Source organism: Hippocampus zosterae, chromosome 3 (assembly GCF_025434085.1).
Source record: "Hippocampus zosterae strain Florida chromosome 3, ASM2543408v3, whole genome shotgun sequence".
Taxonomy (NCBI): domain Eukaryota; kingdom Metazoa; phylum Chordata; class Actinopteri; order Syngnathiformes; family Syngnathidae; genus Hippocampus; species Hippocampus zosterae.
The window spans coordinates 14,533,246-14,551,243 of NC_067453.1; the positions used below are offsets into that span (position 1 = coordinate 14,533,246).

The following is a 17,998-nucleotide window of genomic DNA, read 5'->3' on the forward strand; positions in this document are numbered from 1 at the left end:
TGATACACTGTACAGTAAAAGCACTAGTGGTGCACGGGTTCCCTCAAATGGTATGAGAAAGAATAACTTCCAAAGTACAGTTGTTCGTATATAACTTAATTCACTCACTCCCAAAGACGTTCTTAACCCGTGGGTCCTTCAAATGAAAAAAACCCTAAGTTACGCATTTTACAATTTTTGTAATGATGTATTTTGTGTTATACAAACATTCTTTTTTTTTTCAAACACTCAAAATGTTCAGAGGCATCTGTGCTACCCATACATATATATTTTTTATTAGTTCTTTGGGATTTTTTATTCTTTATTTTTTGCAAAAGGAAAAAAAAATTGTATCTGGAGGTTCCAACCAAGCCCTACTAACAATCCCGACCGGACGTGTTCATGTAAAATGCATTGGTTTGAAGGCTCCTGCCAAAAAGCAAACTCATTTGCGATCCTCTGGCGCCACCTAAAAGTTGCACAATTGGAATGACCTCAACCCAACGTTGTGGCATGCATACATCTGTCCAAGCGAAAACAAAGCGATTGACGTAAAAATCGCGTGAAATGCATGTTTACACATTAGGTTTACGATGCATTCAAAAATATGACTTATAATGGGTCTCTATGGTGCAAAATATATAAATTGTGAAGATTACGGAATCAAAACCTTTTTTATTATTGCTGCAATGCCTGAGAATTATCAGCCGGTGACGTCAAGAAATTTAGGCCATTTCAGAACCCCCCCCCCCCCCCCCCCATACGTTTCAGCTCTCTCGTGTTTTTTCGAATGCCTTTGCCTTTGATTCAAAGACATAATTTTACATTTATCGCAAGCGGTGGACTACGAGGGTTAAACGTCTTTTCAGACTTGGTCCAGAATTGGCTGGTACTGAATGAGATAACATTTCATTTATAAGCGCCTTTCAAGACACTCAAGGACACTTTACAACCAAAACAGGAACAATAAAACCACAGATAAAATTACAAATAATAAAAGGAGAGATGCATTTAATCTGAATATGCGATTTTAAATAGTTAACGCCGGCAACATCGCCGTCGCGAGGAGCACCAGCCGACCCAGACAGGCCGGCCAACACGCCGTGATCCGCGGATCGCCGCCGTTTCTGCCGTTGTCTCTGCATGGCCGGCGGGCAAAAGGAGGACTTAATGAAGTTCAATACTATTGCATGAAATATTTAAAAAGGTTTCAAACATGTATTTTGGTACAACTGTGATGTTTATATTAAGTAAATTCGATCTCTATTTTAAAATGTTTTAAACTTTTGAAATTACAGGGCAGGGGTGTCAAACTCATTTTTGTTGTAGGCCACATTGGAGTTGAGGTTTCCCTTGGAGGGCTGTTAGATCTGCCCCCCGCCTTGTTTAGCAACGGAAAAATGTAACTATGGTGGTGGCGAAACCGGACTTTGTATGTAATATTTAGTCCATCACTAACCTCACACAGGACAGGACAGGACTTGGCATTAGGCAAACACCATTGGCGTGGGCCCTGATCTATCTAAGGGCCCAAAAACATCGCACAACAGGATGTTTTCTTTAATTTTAAGATGTATAGATATATATTTTTAGTCTTAATGATCTTGATGATTACAGAGGGGGACGATCGGGAGTACAGGGGACTGACCAAGGACTTTGTGGACTGGTGCCAGCAGAATCTCCTCCAGATCAACCCTAGGAAAACTAAGGAGTTGGTTGTGGATTTTTGCAGGAAACAGTCCTCACCAGCACCGATGAACATCCAGGGTATGGACATAGAGAGGGTGACCTCCTACAAGTAGTTTGGTGTTCTTCTGAACAACAAACTGGACTGGTCTACAAACACGGACACCCTGATTAGGAAAGGACAGAGCCGACTCTTCCTACTCAGGAAACTGAGGTCTTTTGGGGTTCAGGGTTCGCTCCTTAAGACTTTCTATAACTCGGTGGTGGCATCGGCCATCCATTATGGCATTGTCTGCTGGTCAGGCTGCATCTCAGCCCGGGACAGAAAGAGACTGGAGCGACTGGTCAGGAAGGCCAGTTCTGTCCTGGGTTGCTCCCTTGACACTCTGGAGGAAGTGGGCAACAGAAGGATGCTAACTAAGCTAAAAGCTATGATGGCCAGTCCCTCCCACCCCCTCCAGCCCGCCCTGACAGCACTTGGTAGCTTCTTCAGCCAGAGACTGTTACACCCGCGCTGCAAGAAGGAGAGATACCGACGCTCGTTCCTACCGAGTGCTGTCAGGCTGCTGAATAAAAACAACAACAATAATAATTAAATGATGTGAAAGACAATTGTAAATAGCACTGCAATTTATCCATTTTGTGTTTATATTGCACTTAATTGAACAGTGTTTGTTGTTTTTTTTCTTCTGCCTTCTTTCTACCTACATTCTTGCTGCTGGAGGCTGTAAATTTCCCCAGTGTGGGACAAATAAAGGATATCTTATCTTGAAAAACACACCAAAATGCTTAATCAATCATCATCATTATACATGCTTTCATTTCCTTCTCTTGCAATAGATTATTCCATCTTCCTTCTGTGCTATGTGCAGACTTGATCCAGGGACGGTACAACTAGCAAAAAACGAAGAAAATGTATCCCAGGGAAGCAGAAACCAGAAGTTGATGGTAAAATTCAAAATCTACTGGATGTGGAACAGCCAGGACATGGTATATCTTGGCCAAATGGCTAAATATACCCCATAACCCCAAAGGCAGTCAAATTACCGTAAATATTTGTAATTCAAACCCTTTTAGACGAAACATAAAACTGATCATGTCCTAAAGGAACTGAGCTTGCGTACATGGCGACGTATTCTTACGACGCGCGGTGTTCGAACCTCGAAACGGCGTATCCACTTGTAGTTGTTTTAGGATCCGTCGGAGGGCGCTACGTTAAAACGTTCGCGGTTTTCGTCTGAAAACAACGAGTCATGCAAGCTGAGTCGCAACTACCTTCCTTCCCGTCACGGGTTTTTAATGATCGAGTTTGAATTAAACGTTTATCCACGAGCCAAATGAGCGCATGGGTGTTTTACATAACCGGCTAGCCTAGCTTTCTCACCAATCCCAGCAGGCTCTAAAGCTAGCGGCTGTCATGCTGCCAAACGTCAGCACGTCAAATTGACAGCCCCCCCCAAAAACAAACTAACAAAAAAAAAACAAGACTGGTCCAGCTACATTCTTTCACGGCCGAAGTGACGCCAAGATGAGGAGACTGAGCAAAAAGAAAGCTTTGACGCTGGTCAAAGAGCTGGACGCCTTCCCCAAAGTCCCCGAGAGCTACGTGGAGTCGTCAGCCAGCGGGGGGACAGGTAAGGCGGACACACATCATCCCACAGCGAACATGTTGACTTCTTTCATGGAAGTATTGTTTTGTCCTCGTCGTTCCTTCCAGTGTCTCTGATTGCGTTCAGTGCCATGGCTGTGCTCTCTTTTTTGGAGTTTTTTGTCTACAGGGACACATGGATGAAATACGAGTACGAGGTAGACAAAGACTTTAGCAGGTACCGACACCAGGGACTCGTATATTTATTGAAATATTGTTGTACTTCATGTCCTTCAGCTACTGCTCTTTCTGTTGCAGCAAACTGAGAATAAATATTGACATCACGGTAGCCATGAGATGCCAGTGTAAGTAGTATTCGCTGCCAATGAATGTTTTTAAAGTGACATTTTCACCACCACTCGAATCAGACTTTTGAGTCGCAAAAGCTCAAGCGGTTCCCGGTTGCGCCACTAGTAATCTACCCTTACAAATCTTTCTTTCTTTCATCTTCCTAACCGCTTGATCCTCACTAGGGTCGCGGGGGGGGGGGGGGGGGGGGGGTGCTGGAGCCCATCCCAGCCGTCTCCGGGCAGCAGGCGGGGGACACCCTGAATCGGTTGCCAGCCAATCGCAGGGCACATGGAGACGAACAACCATTCGCACTCACACTCACACCTAGGGACAATTTAGAGTGTTCAATCAGCCTGCCACGCATATTTTTGGAATGTGGGAGGAAACCGGAGCACCCGGAGAAAACCCACGCAGGCCCGGAGAACATGCAAACTCCACACAGGGAGGCCGGAGCTGGAATCGAACCCGGTACCTCTGCACTGTGAAGCCGACGTGCTAACCACTGGACTACCGGGCCGCCCCCCTTACAAATCATTTGGCCGAATAAATTGAGAAAGCAAGCTTAGTACCTAGAATGATGGTTTTAGCTTTCTCAATCAATACCCATTACCTTGTTCAGGTCAAAATTGTAAATGAAAACAATTTGGGGGCGAATTATAATTGAGATCAGATTGACTTAGACATTTCACACCAGACACATGACAACACAAATCTAAAAGCCTGTTAATTTTAAATAAACTAAAACCATACCTTGATGAGGATGCACTCCGAACTTTATACTACACCTGCCTTCTACCACACTACATATTGTGTTGAAGTTTGGGGAAACATTCTCGAGAACTAATGCACCTAACCCATAAATCACCGTGCAGAAATATGCAGTGTGCAGCATTCCTAAGGTTGTTTTTTTTGGAATACGCCCATAATTTATTTATTAAATCGAAATTGTCCACATTTCAGGATTCTGTGAAATATTATATATCGCTAATTTTATCTAAGGCATTTCATGAAATATTATTGATTAACTTGGGGTCTGAAAATGACATCAGTGCTGTCTGTCAAATATAAACGTTTGCATGTGTGTTCTTTACCATTATTGGTATGTGCTGCCTTTACCATTACTGGTATTGTTAACCTCCCATTTTGTATTTTTCTGTTTCCTATGGTACTGCTTCCAAGCCCTTAGTTTTTTGGAAATGAAATATTCATCGCTTGAGTCTTAAGGTTAGAGTGGCAGATTAGCTAATGTGAAATTTGAATGGGAGATGGGGGTGGGACTAAATTAATTTTCTTCTTTCCTCTCCCTTACAGGCAAAATTGACTTTTGTTACTAATAAGCTTTTTGTTGTTGTTGTTATTTGTTGGAATATGACTGATTAGAAGAAGCCTAACACTGTCGTTCAAGTAATTTCCCGTTTTCTCAATTGCTATGCCTTGGTCAAATGACACAGAAAGGTTTGCTGACTTGTCAACCGGAAGCAGATGTGATGTCAGGTGTCACTCATGATCTGTCTACATACGGTGTATGTTGTTGTACGTTTTGTGAGAGTCAAGTTCGGAATCTTTCATGTGTTTAAATGTTGCAGACATTGGCGCAGATGTTCTGGATCTGGCTGAGACCATGGTTGCTTCTGATGGCCTTAAATACGAGCCGGTCAGTCTCACTGCTGGATTTATGTAGTCTGGTTCAAGTGATACTATTGATGCGTGAGAAAGTGGCTTGTTTGTGTCAAAATAGATGTACTGTATTCGTCTATTATTGGGAACATTCTAGATTTTTTTTGGGGGGGGGGTCCCTATTCTCCGTGAATAATAGGGGTCAAAACAATGGGATACAGGCATTCAACACTTGGATCTGCAATTGGAAACTTGAGAATGCTTCAATGTTAATGTTGTGTGCTTTAAAAGTGTTTTAAGTATTCAAATGCAGAAACGACCCGATAATATCTCAAATCCCAACTATCATTTACCTGAGCTATAAGACACGGGTAAACATTAAAGTGTAGTTTTGTGTTCAAATTCACGTCTCATTCTTTTAAAAGTCATCAATGTGTGTTTTTTTTATGTCCCACCCCCCCCACCCCCACCTCACATTTTAAGGTCAACTTTGAGCTGTTACCCCAGCAAAAGATATGGCACATGTAAGTTGAGACGATTACATCATTCCGTATCCTACAGGTAGCATAAAGACGGATGACAGCTTTTCATAGGCTTTGACTTAATTGGTGCTTGACTCATGATTTTTTTCTTTAGTTTTGGAGTTACAAGCATTCGTTTGGTTGATTTTTCTTGTTTGTATTTTATTTATTTTTGTGCTGAAAATAATTTAAATGAGGAACATTTATTTGGTATACGAAAAGCTTGGTCACAGAACAAACATAACCAAAATGTTTAGTCAGAACTAACTTTTAAAAATGCCTTTTACAGGACTCTTCTGCATATCCAGGAGCGTCTGCGAGTTGAGCACTCACTACAGGACTTGATCTTCAAGACGGCCATGAAAGAATCTCCACCTGCTCAGTCCAGAAGGTGCAGAACCCACCCAAAAAATGTCAATGTTCATTCCGGGAAGTGTAGTGCGAACTTAGTCAGAATAAGCCAAAGATGAAGATTCACGCATTTCCCCCACCCTATTAGAAAAAAAGAATTACACGAATAAATAAACAAATATTTTTTTTAACAATCCAGCCAAAGCAGCAGTGACAATCCCCCAAAAATGCTCGAGTCACATATAAGTCGATGGGGCTAAAGCCCAACTGCTCCGTAGCCCATTGAAAAAATACCCGAGGAATTGTGATTCCTCTAAAACAGCCGTGAGACATCTTGGAATGTCTTCTCCGCACAATTCAAATCTAAAGAAAGAGGCATGGGGGGTTGTAAACAATTAACATCCCCATATGAAATGCATACAATTTTAATTTTACATTATATCCTTATTGGACATCAATCTTTTAATTGTACACAACCTCAAATGTTATCAGCAAGTGTTTGCTCTGTATTACAAGTAAAATATGTATTGGAAAGATAAGAAAGCAGGACTGTTAAAAGTGTGATTGTGCGTGTACGTGTGTTGTCCTACAGCGTGGACAGCAGCACATCTCTGAACGCCTGCCGGATTCACGGACATCTGTATGTCAACAAGGTGGCCGGAAATTTCCACATCACTGTTGGAAAGTATGTACACACCAGGGACACAACATACATGTACCTGTACTGTACATTCACCACACACACACACACACACACACACACACACACACACACACACACACACACACTCTCTCGACTAACCAGTAGGATTGAAGCAAAAAAAAATTTGAATTGCAAAATCATTTTTGATTTATCGAATCATTACCTTTCGAAATCCTTGAATCACATTGCACCGCACGCATTGGGCTATATATATCAACTCGGGGCCCTAATTTCTCTTGTTCCTGTATTTATTTATTTAAAATCCACTGACGGATGTTTTTCTTTTGTGAAAGGAGGTGAAAAGGAAAGGGAGACTGCCAAATGGTATTCCCATTCCTTCATTTCAATGGGGGGAATTTTAGGGAGTTACAAGTTTGGTCACAGAATGAAGTCAAGGTGCCATTGTGCAGTGTGCGCATGAAATATTGACGAATGTATTTATTTTTGTGTGTGTGCGCAGGTCCATCCCTCATCCACGAGGCCATGCTCACCTTGCGGCGCTCGTCAGCCATGACAGTGAGATGGTTTTACGTCGTCCTCTAACTTCTGTTGCCATTGTCATCGGCTGCAGCTGTAACAAAGCACTTGGACAAAACATTTCATATCAAATAACAAAACTAATACAACAGAACACATCACATAAATCATGGACAATAATATACTCGTAACAACTATTCCTGCACACGCCTTGTCGTTTGAATCAGTTCTCGATGGAAGAGGAGAGAATCAGTCTCTTTTCACCCTGTGGTTCAGAGACGTGATGTTGTGTTGCAGGTTTCAACTTTTCCCACCGCATCGACCACTTATCTTTCGGGGAGGACATCCCGGGTGTCATCAGCACCCTTGACGGCACGGAGAAAGTCACCACCGAATGTAAGAGACTGTCAACACCTTTGCCTTCGCGACTGCTTTGATCGTCAGCTCTAACTTTCCGCGCGTGTGTGTGTGTGTGTGTTTGTGTTGTGGCCGTTGGTGATGCCGTTAGCCAATCACATGTTCCAGTACTTCATCACCATCGTGCCCACCAAACTCAACACGTACAAGGTTGCGGCAGACACGCATCAGTACTCGGTCACCGAGAGGGTACGTGGCATCCGCTTTGCTGCTGGAAGGCGCCACAAGTGCAGCGTCTCATGACCAGCGTCTGCGTGTGTGCTCTTGTGTGGATGGGTGTGTTCTCTTGTGCGTTTTTGTCCTGTCAAATGTGGATTGTGTTCTTTTGGTGCATGCTTTCGCTTGACGTGTGTGTATGTTCCCATCTGAATGTGTTCATATGTGTTCATGTTCACGTTTGTTTCCGTTTGAGTTCTCTTGGGGGTTCTTGTTTCTGCATTTATTGCTATTTGTTTTATTTGTTTGTTCTTTTGCGTGCGTTGTCGTGGATCTGCGTTGTGCTCTTGCATGTGTTCACTCCCGTGGTTATGTGCTCATGTTTGGTTTCCTGCGTGCACGTTCTCGTTGTGGATGTTTGCTGCTGTGCATGTGTTGATTCTTGTGTGTGTATGAGAGTTCTCTCATTGTGTGGTTGTTCCTGTGCGTGTGTGCGTTGCGCGCAGGAACGCGCCATCAACCACGCGGCGGGCAGCCACGGCATCTCGGGGGTCTTCATGAAGTACGACATCAGCTCTCTGATGGTCAAAGTGAGCGAGCAGCACATGCCATTCTGGAAGTTTCTGGTGCGTCTGTGCGGCATCATCGGAGGAATCTTCTCCACCACAGGTAGGCCGCTCGCTCGCCGGCATGCATGGAACGGGACGGCTATTTTGTGTCGCTACACTTCCATGTAGATGGTATGAGGTTTTTTTGTGATGATTACAGTAGACCATTTCATAATGTTTGTAAACGAGAGATGCCAGCTGCCTCTGATGGCAAGATGTGAGTGAGTACCGCTCGGTTCCATGTACAGTAAGGGTGTGGAAAATAATCGATATTAATCGATACATCGATGCGCACGTCCGCGATCCGAGTGCATCGGCTCATTCACTGGGTACGACGCGATTGACGGGTGAAATCGCGATTCATCACGATGCATTGATGGGTATCGGTGAAATCGCGATTCAATCGCCGTTTTATTCATGTTAAACGTCACATATCTGCCCTTTCCTAGGCGCAATGAATGCACCATCATTGCTTTGCGTTTTGTGTTGAATACGGACGGTAGCCGTGCGTCACATACAGTCCAGTACACAACGAGCGAAACATTATGGAAGTTAGCGCAAGGGGAGGCGAGGAAACTACTATATTTAATGCAGCCGCAACATTCAAATCTTATGTTTGGAAATATTACGGCTTCGAAAAGAAAGACGGAAAGCTTGATAAAACCTCCGTAATTTGCAAGGAATGTCGCACTAAGAAGCCATACAACGGCAGCCCCACAAATATGCAGACCCACTTAAAACGATGGCACCAGATCACCGACAAGTTTCCCTCCCGCTCCCCCGCTTCCACGCCCAGTTCCTCGTCGGACACCGGAGAAACTCTTGGTAAACCAGGTCAGGATCAGAAAAAAATGGCCTCTTATTTTGGGAGTCCCCTTGCAACTCACTGTGACCGCGCAATGGCTATAACTAAAGCCACTGCTTATTTCATATGCAAAGACCTCCAGTCTTAGCGTGGTGGACAACGAGGGTTTCAGACAGCTCGTGCACGTTTTGGAACCCAGGTATAAAATACCAGACAGGTCTGTGTTCACTTACAAACATATTCCCGATGTGTACAACAAAGTGAGAAGTGAGATTACTGTGTCGCTGAACAGTGCGCAAAGAGTTGCACTTACATTGGATGGGTGGACATCTTGCGCTCTAGATTCATATACATATATTATATTTCATATAAGACACTCAGTGAGAATAGTCTGTTTGTGTTTACACTATAGCAACAGCTGTGAGTCTCAGGTGCCAAATTGTTTACATTTTCTTTGCACAAAACCCAATTGTGAAAGGGCTTAAATAAGTTGTTTTACAAGTTCTACTCTTTATAAGGAATAAAGTGGTATCCTTTTTGTAATACCATACTGAATTCCATCTTTTTAAAAGCTTTTTTTCTTTGCTTATTTGCATCATGTTTAATTGCACAATATCGCAACAAATTGCATTGTATCGTATCGGATCGCATTGATTTGAACTTAATGTGTATCGAATCGTATCGCATCGTGACGACGGTGAAACGTATCGCATCGTATCGCCAGAAAATTCCATGTATCGTTTAAGTATCGCATCGCTGGCAGTGGATCGTGATGTGTATCGAATCGTCCTCAGTGCTGAGATTCACATCCCTAATGTACAGATATTTTTAGAACATTTTTCGATATGATGTTTGTAGTAAGTCATTTGAATTGACATTGACAATTGTACATTTACAACCGGAATCAGAAATCTAGGCATTTGCTGTTAGAATTGGGATTGGATGAAGCATATGTGCAAGCAGAACTTCCAGCTGCACACCTAACGGTCTTTCTGTCTGGTGCCAGAGAGGAGACAGTTTTATTTGTTTTTTTGAGGGTTGTTTACAGCCGACAATAACCTTTGAGTTCTTCTGTGGTGTAATTAAGAGTAAAGAAAAAAAAAAAAGCACAACTCTGTCCATGATTTAGGCACGGAGTCAGCGATGGTTAAATAGCATGAGAAGCGCAATCCAGATGAGTCCACTCATCCATACTGAGACGGCTCGCGTAATGAAACAAATACCAGAGTCATATTTTAGACAAAAATGTTGTATTTAACGTGAAAAGGGGTCATTCGTAACCCGAAGTTCCACTGTAAACATTTAAAACATATTGTCAAACTTTTTTAAAATGAACAAATGCTGTACATCAGGCATGTCCAAAGTCCGGCCCGGGGGCCAAATCCGGCCCGCGGTCGAATTTCATCCGGCCCTCGGCCCCTGTCATAAAATCAGTGCCGTCTGGCCCGCAGGTTGGGCGCAATGGAACACGTGTTGCATTGACTGAGGTCTTGTAGACTGGGGAGTGATGTTTAATAGAGTACTGCTTCCCTCTAGTGGCTAAATGAGTAATAGCATTCACTAAATGAGTAATAGCATTTAGACACTATAGGGCATCACTCATGAGTTAACAAGACATCACTCCTTGTTTATATTGACTTTGTTGAACAATATTGGAATGTGGGAGGAAACCGGAGCACCCGGAGAAAACCCATGCAGGCCCGGGGAGAACATGCAAACTCCAGGCTGATTGAACACTCTAAATTGTCCCTAGGTGTGAGTGTGAGTGCGAATGGTTGTTCGTTTCTGTGTGCCCTGCGATTGGCTGGCAACCGATTCAGGGTGTCCCCCGCCTACTGCCCGAAGACGGCTGGGATAGGCTCCAGCACCCCCCGCGACCCTAGTGAGGATCAAGCGGCTCGGAAGATGAATGAATGAATGAACAATATTGTTGTTCAATGTAAAGAATGTCAGCCAAGGTCGGCCCCCCGACATTTTACCACATAAAATCTGGCCCCCTTGGCAAAAAGTTTGGACACCCCTGCTGTACATTTTCAAAAATAATTTTTGTTCAGTGTTAAAAATGAGTTAAAATGAACTTTTGTGGGAAGAAAATCTAAACATTTTAAATAGTAACACTATTGTTGAGTACAACTTGATAAAAACATATGATCCAGTGGCTCGGTGGTCGAGTGGTTAGCGCATCGACCTCAAAGTGCAGAGGTGCAGGGTTCAATTCCAACTATGGCCTTCCTGTGTGGGGTTTACATGTTCTCCCCGTGCATGCGTGGGTTTTCTCCGGGTTCTCTGGTTTCCTCCCACATTCCAAAAACATGCATGGCAGGCTGATTGATCACTCAAAATTGTCCCGAGGTGTAAGTGTGGATGGTGGTTTGTCTGTGTGTGCCCTGCGATTGGCTGGCAACCGGTTCAGGGTGTCCCCCATCCTACTGCCCGATACAGCTGGGTTATGTTCCAGCACCCCCCACAACCCTGTGAGGAGGATAAAGCGGATCGGAAAATGGATGGATTGATGGATGGACGTTAAAGGTCCTTTTCAAGCATCTTGTTTTATGCCGAAACTTGCTTTTGACCGGCTGATTGAATGAAAGGACCAAATGACATGGAAATTGTTCACTTCTATTTCCTTATGTGTGCGACAGGCATGCTGCATAACATGATGGGCTTCTTTGTGGATGTGGTCTGCTGTCGCTTCCAAATGGGAATCTATAAACCTCTCAAGGTGATCATCTCAATCGCAACACAGAAATAGTTTTTTTCTTTTTCATTTTAGCTTCATTTTTCAATTGTTTTCATCATTCCAGGAGGATCCTGTGAAAATGCAACAAGCAAATGAGCACGCTGCGTCCCCTGCTCAAACCCATTTGTCTCAGCCAATTAGCTGAGAGAACTTCGGGCCAGTTTGTGTATGGAAAGCTGTTGATCATTGATCATTTTCAATCCCAATTCTGCCTACTAGACGGGTATGAAATAAATGCTCAAGCAGGTTTTCAGCCGTTTCTCACTAGTACACTGAATTATCCTACTAGTGAGGCCAAAGAGCGAACTCGTACATGGGCCTTAAGCTGAACAGCAAGGATGTCTAATAAATGCTCAAACGGCTTTCCATAACTGTCCCTTTTATCCAAAAGAAAGTAAAGACAAACGTTTTTAATTACTTCATGTACCAGCCACTACAATAACATTCTTCAAACTAAACTTGAAACTCTGAGATAAAAACACACACATACACACAAACAAAAAGGTGCCTATGTGTAAATGTTTATTAAATAAAATCTCTCCCCTTGATTCGTCCTCTCTTCTGTATAGGATCACGTCCAAGCGTCTCTTTTAGACCATGTCGAGAGTTTATTTGACAGTATTTCAGAATATCTTTCGGTAAACAAGTTTTATTCATGTGTTTTTTTTTCTTAGCAAAATGTAATATATCCGTACGGTCGCATTTTCATAAAAATAGTTGTTCACGTCTTTAAAACTACAGTATCAATGATACAGTAAACCATATTTGTAGGAATACAGCTGTACAAGGTGAATAAGTACTCGGTTAACACTACACAGGTATACTTGATGGGATCATGAACGTGCCATTGTTCTTCACATAGAGAGGTGGCTCTTTTTTTTCTTCATTTGCTGTATACAAAATGACTCTTAATATACAGGGTGGGCGCGTGCCAGCGGAAATGGAGGACATATTCTGACCTTTTACTCCATCACACTCATCAACTTTGCTTCAAATAAGACGAGTGACAATCAGGCTGGATGTTGAAAGTCTTGGACAATGCATGTAGTCAGTGTGTGACATTCACTTGCATGTTACACGACTCCAACTGACATACAGGGTCATCGCTGTTGGGCGGGAGCCACAAATCGACACTATTTTTGTCAAGCAAAAACAGTTGTGCCTTGAGGTGTGAACTGTAAGAACCTTTTTTTTTTTTTTTTTACTGGTTTTTATTTGTGAGGACAAAAAGATTGAGATGCACCATATCGTAGCAGTGAATTCATCTCAAATTAGAAGCATCACAGTTAAAGATTCTTCAAAAATGAGCACTGTCAGTTTTCCATCAATCTGTGCATTAAAGACACATGAATTTAAAACCACATGACTGCCCTCCACTAGCTTAATGCTAACACAATGCAAAATGCCATAGACAGAGTAACACATGGCATATTTTTTTTCAGTGTTGTAATGCTTTTAACAACCAATATTTGAATACATACAATCCAGCAACACATGGAAAGAAAATATAACAATACCCACACGCATATTTTCTTCACCCTTTCAGATTGGCTTATGTTACTGCAGCTTACCGAGTCACTTAAAGTTGTGTTGGGTTGTGTCTGCATAACTGCATTGTGATGAAGCCTGGTGGCCAAATGGTGGTTACTGTACGAGTTCTTATTTCCTCATACTATTTATTTATTATTAAAAACACATGATACAAATTTTAGTTTTTGGTGTGGGGGAGGCTGACATTTTGATGTCATGACATTTCCGTTCATTTCAGTGAGCCATAATGATTTGGGATAGGAGTTTGAGTTACGATCGTGGTCACACAGCAAACCTCGTATCTCAAGGCACCACTGTATTAATGGATCTAAAGCATTAATAATACCTTGCTTTCTTTAACTATAAAATGTTAGTTAACAAAAATAATGGATGTTTTTTTTTCTTTTTTTGTTTCCTGAAAAATTGTTTAGACGGTTCCGCCCGACAGCGATGATGTAGGAAGATAGACTGATCCTAAATTTCCTTGACCAGGTTAACAAATTTAGAATAGGGAACCAGGGTTACGGTTAAATATTATGGTTTTATAAATGACACAAACTGGCAGCGGAACCTTCCATCGATTCCTGCATCTGTTTTGCCATTGCTAATGCTACTTTGTGTCCTAATGGTTACTTTTACCCTTTGTCAAAAGAGCATTTGAATGCCATGAAGTTTTCTCGCCATCAAAGCTCCACATGTGAACGGACACCTTTTGAAGGAGGGGACAAGACTGCAAACTGGATTTCTCTGCTTTTTAGCTGCTACAAAATGCTGCCGCACACTAAAGCATGAGGAAAAACAAAGGTGAAGAAAAATTCAGTGGAACATCCTAGGTCAAACACAATTAGACGTGGTTGGCAATTCCAATTACATTTTTGACCAAAAATTAAAATGGGCGAAGTGGAAGGCTCCCTCTAGTGGCATGAGAATAAATTTCTGCCCGAGAACACCTCCGTTGTTCAAACCCAATTCCAAGTTGGGCTGTTGTGTTAAACATAAATTAAAATCAGAATACAATTATTTGCAAATCATGTTCAACTTATATTTAATTGATTCCACTATAAAGATTTATTGTTCAAATTGACAACCTTTTGAGCATGTTTTGAGCAAATAATCATCAACTTAAGAATTTTATGGCCGTAACATGTGCATTTGGGGCTACATCTGTAAGTGCAACTTAAAATTCTATTATGCAAAGCAAAAGCCGTTTATCAACAACACCCAGAAACACCACTGGCTTCTGTGGGTCAGAGCTCATCTAAGACGGACTGGGGCAACGTGGAAAAGTGTTCTGTGGTCTGACGAGTCCACATTTCAAACACATTTTTTTTAAATTTTGTTTTGGAAAATTGTGGTCATCTTGTCCTCCAGGCCAAAGAGGAAAAGTACCATCCACACTGTTTTGGACACAACCTTTGCTGTTTTCGTGCCAAAGGCATACGTGTAATAAAAAGGTCTCCGAAGACACCATTCATGTTGAAAGGTACATACAGAGTTTGAGAAACATGCTGCCACCGTCTTTTTCATGGCCGCCCCTACTTATTTCAGCATGACAATGCCAAACCACATTCTGCACATTATACCTACGCTTTGGAGCAGAATAGTGCGGGTACTCGAGTGGCCTGCCTGCAGTCCAGACCTGTGTCCCATTGAAAATGTGTAGTGTTTTATGAAGCATAAAATACAAACAACGGAGACCCTGGACAGTTGAACAGCTGAAACTGTACATTAAGCAAGAATGGGAAAGAATTCCAACATACTAAATGTGAACAATTAGTGTCCTCAGTTCAAATGGTGTGAAAAGAAAAGGTGATGGAACACAGTGGTAAGCGGCTTTTTCGGTAAGCATTGCAGCTATAAAATGAAAAGTTAATGATTATTTGCTCAACACAATAAAGTTTATCAGCTTGAACATTAAATGTATTATTGTCTTTGCATTTTATTCAATTAAATATAGGTTGAACATGATCATTGTATTCTCTTTTTATTTATATTTAACACAACGTCCCACCTTCATCGGAATAGGGTTCGGGTTTGGCTTTTTTGTACAAGACATCTGCATTGTGTTTTATGTTATGTGTTGTGTTGATTATTTTACTTTATGTTAACTGTTTTGTTAAGCGCTTTGTTACAGCTGCCGCAGTTGTGAAAGCGCTATATAAATCAGCATGTATTGTATTGTAATGTATATTCAAGAATTTTTTTGGTTATGAACTCAATCCAGGTTTGTTTTTATTTAACTTTTATGTGCAGAATATTTGAACTGACTACTAATTTAAGTGCAGTTTTTCATTTTCAAATTCCCTGCTGCGTTTTCTTGTCGCTGATATGTTCCAAGAACAAAGAAACAAGCAAAAAAAGCAAGAAAAAAAACAAAAACCGACACCAATGCTTAATCCTTTGACTCGCTGATGTGTCCCACCTTGGTTCTGTAGAATGGTTTTGTATCGTACAGGGGGTGCAAAGGTAATAAATATATAAAATATTTCTTTTTAGATAACCATACAATGTTAGTAGTATATTGATCGAGTTCTAGCTTGTTTGTTGTTTTTTTTTTTTCCCCCCCCCCAAGCATTGTGCCAAGTTATCACACTTGGTATCGGATAAAGTATAATGGATAGTAAGGATTCGTTTGTACTTTTTTTTTACTCTTACTATTTAGGAATGACTCAGCACTTCTACTTTTACCTTTCCTTTTTTGTGTGCGTGTGTACTTCTACTGAACTGCAGAGTACTTTTGCCACCTCTAGTCATAATTTGTATGTGATAATTGTGACATCATAAAACTGTTGTTGTCCCCCCCGACAGTAAAAACTATTGACCTACTTTTGCAAGTCCAGCTCTCTGATTATGATCAGCAGCAATGTCATCACCAGGCTGATATGTGTGCGTGCACACTCGTGCCGTGCCGCTCGTCCCCAATTTCTCTGCGTGGGTTTTGAGTAAGGCACTCCGCCCCATCCTCATCCTCTTCCTCACATTGATGCCTCTCTCTCTTCCACAGTGATGTGGTACACGTAGCACGGTTCAAAGGCTTTTCGAAATGAGGACAGAGGAAAAGTCATTGGGGCACTAATCTCATATTGTTGATATCCAATTTAAGGTCAGCGTACAAGCACACTCTTTGTCCTCATGTGTAAAACAATTCTGAGAACGAGTAGAACTAGGGTTGGACACTTAGAAAAACTGTGCCTCTTTAGTGATGTTTTTCCACGACTTGTGACACTTTTGTATGACCTCAAGCATTAAGGATAACTAGGTATTGATTAAAATGCTCAAACAATGTGCTACTAATATTCAATTACACACTACGATTACAAAATGTACCAGTTCACATCATGTGCTTCACTCGTCGTGCACAGATGTCAACTGTGCACAGTCGTCTTCTAGCAACATGTTGCTGTCCTACTAGTCGGCCGAAGTTGTCATACTACTGTCCAGAAAGCTCAGACATATTGTACAAGACACTGGCATCCTCGTAATGACCTGAACTGTCTTACAAATGAGGATTAAGGTTGAACTGGTACATGAACCTTCAACTGGAAATTAAGGACACTGATTTATTATGGCTTTAAAAAAACGACTTTAAAACCATTACTTATTCAATATCCTTGACAGAGAGACTACGAGAGCACGACACATGCCAAATACTAATAGTCTTCCCTGGTAGTGTTATTAGTGAGATTTAATTGGGTGCTAGGAGGCCAAAACTGACACTAGTAGCAGGGGAAAACATTACTCGCAAGACACAACACTCTTACTTGCCTTACCTTATGAGCAAAGACAAAGAGCATACTAGTACATGGACCTTAGGCTGTATGTGAAGGATATGGTACTAAGAAAGAAAAAAAAAGGTTTGGATTTTCCCAATGGATGTTCCATAAGTATGACAAAGCTCTGCACAATGGTTAACATATGCTTGTGTACAAAAGTCAGTGTAGTAATGTGACTTCTTACCAAGGCTGCTGTCACAAATGTAAAAAAAAAAAAAAAAAAAAACTGAGATCAAAATGGTCCTCGTTCACTGTTTGGGAGTCCCATGCACAGGTTGCCATTTTGCCGATGTGTCTTTGATATGTAGTCATAACTGAGGCCCAGGATAGGATGATAAATAATTCCGTCCTGGTGTATTGTTTTTTTTCTCTTCCTCTTCTTCTGCTTCTTTACAACAAGAAATGTACACATTGACATCTTTACATTTACAGTCTATTTGTTAGGCATGTGAGGAGTAACACTGGAAGGACTTATAATTCCCAACCACCGTAACAATGCAACTTCACCGAATTGGTCTGAAATTAAAATGTTCCCTGCATATTCACCAATTAGCCTTGATTGTGGTTTTAGTACCTTTTTGCTCTTCTTATATTAAAAATATGCTGTATCTTTATTCTTCTGTCCATGCACAGTACTGCACAGTGACAAGTAGAACAATTAAATGCTCTTGCACTAGATTGCAGCGGACGCAAAAT

The 17,998-nt window shown here is 41.6% G+C and overlaps 1 protein-coding gene and 1 long non-coding RNA gene across 2 annotated transcripts; one reads left to right on the forward strand and one right to left on the reverse strand.

Annotated features, from left to right (window-relative positions):
- Positions 1-2,882: 2,882 nt before the first annotated feature.
- ergic2 (ERGIC and golgi 2) lies at positions 2,883-12,547 on the forward strand. The gene is made up of 13 exons (XM_052061774.1): positions 2,883-3,299; positions 3,383-3,491; positions 3,572-3,618; positions 5,191-5,258; positions 5,705-5,745; positions 6,032-6,133; positions 6,686-6,778; positions 7,257-7,312; positions 7,571-7,669; positions 7,782-7,879; positions 8,353-8,515; positions 11,902-11,981; positions 12,064-12,547. The coding sequence occupies exons 1-13, from the start codon at positions 3,194-3,196 to the stop codon at positions 12,142-12,144; spliced, it is 1,143 nt and encodes a 380-aa protein (XP_051917734.1). The 5' UTR covers positions 2,883-3,193; the 3' UTR covers positions 12,145-12,547.
- LOC127598199 (uncharacterized) lies at positions 12,501-17,932 on the reverse strand. Its single transcript, XR_007961866.1, has 2 exons — positions 13,751-17,932; positions 12,501-13,646 (listed from the first exon to the last, which is right to left on the reverse strand). It is a non-coding gene; the product is annotated as an uncharacterized LOC127598199 (long non-coding RNA).
- Between the last annotated feature and the right edge of the window lie 66 nt (positions 17,933-17,998).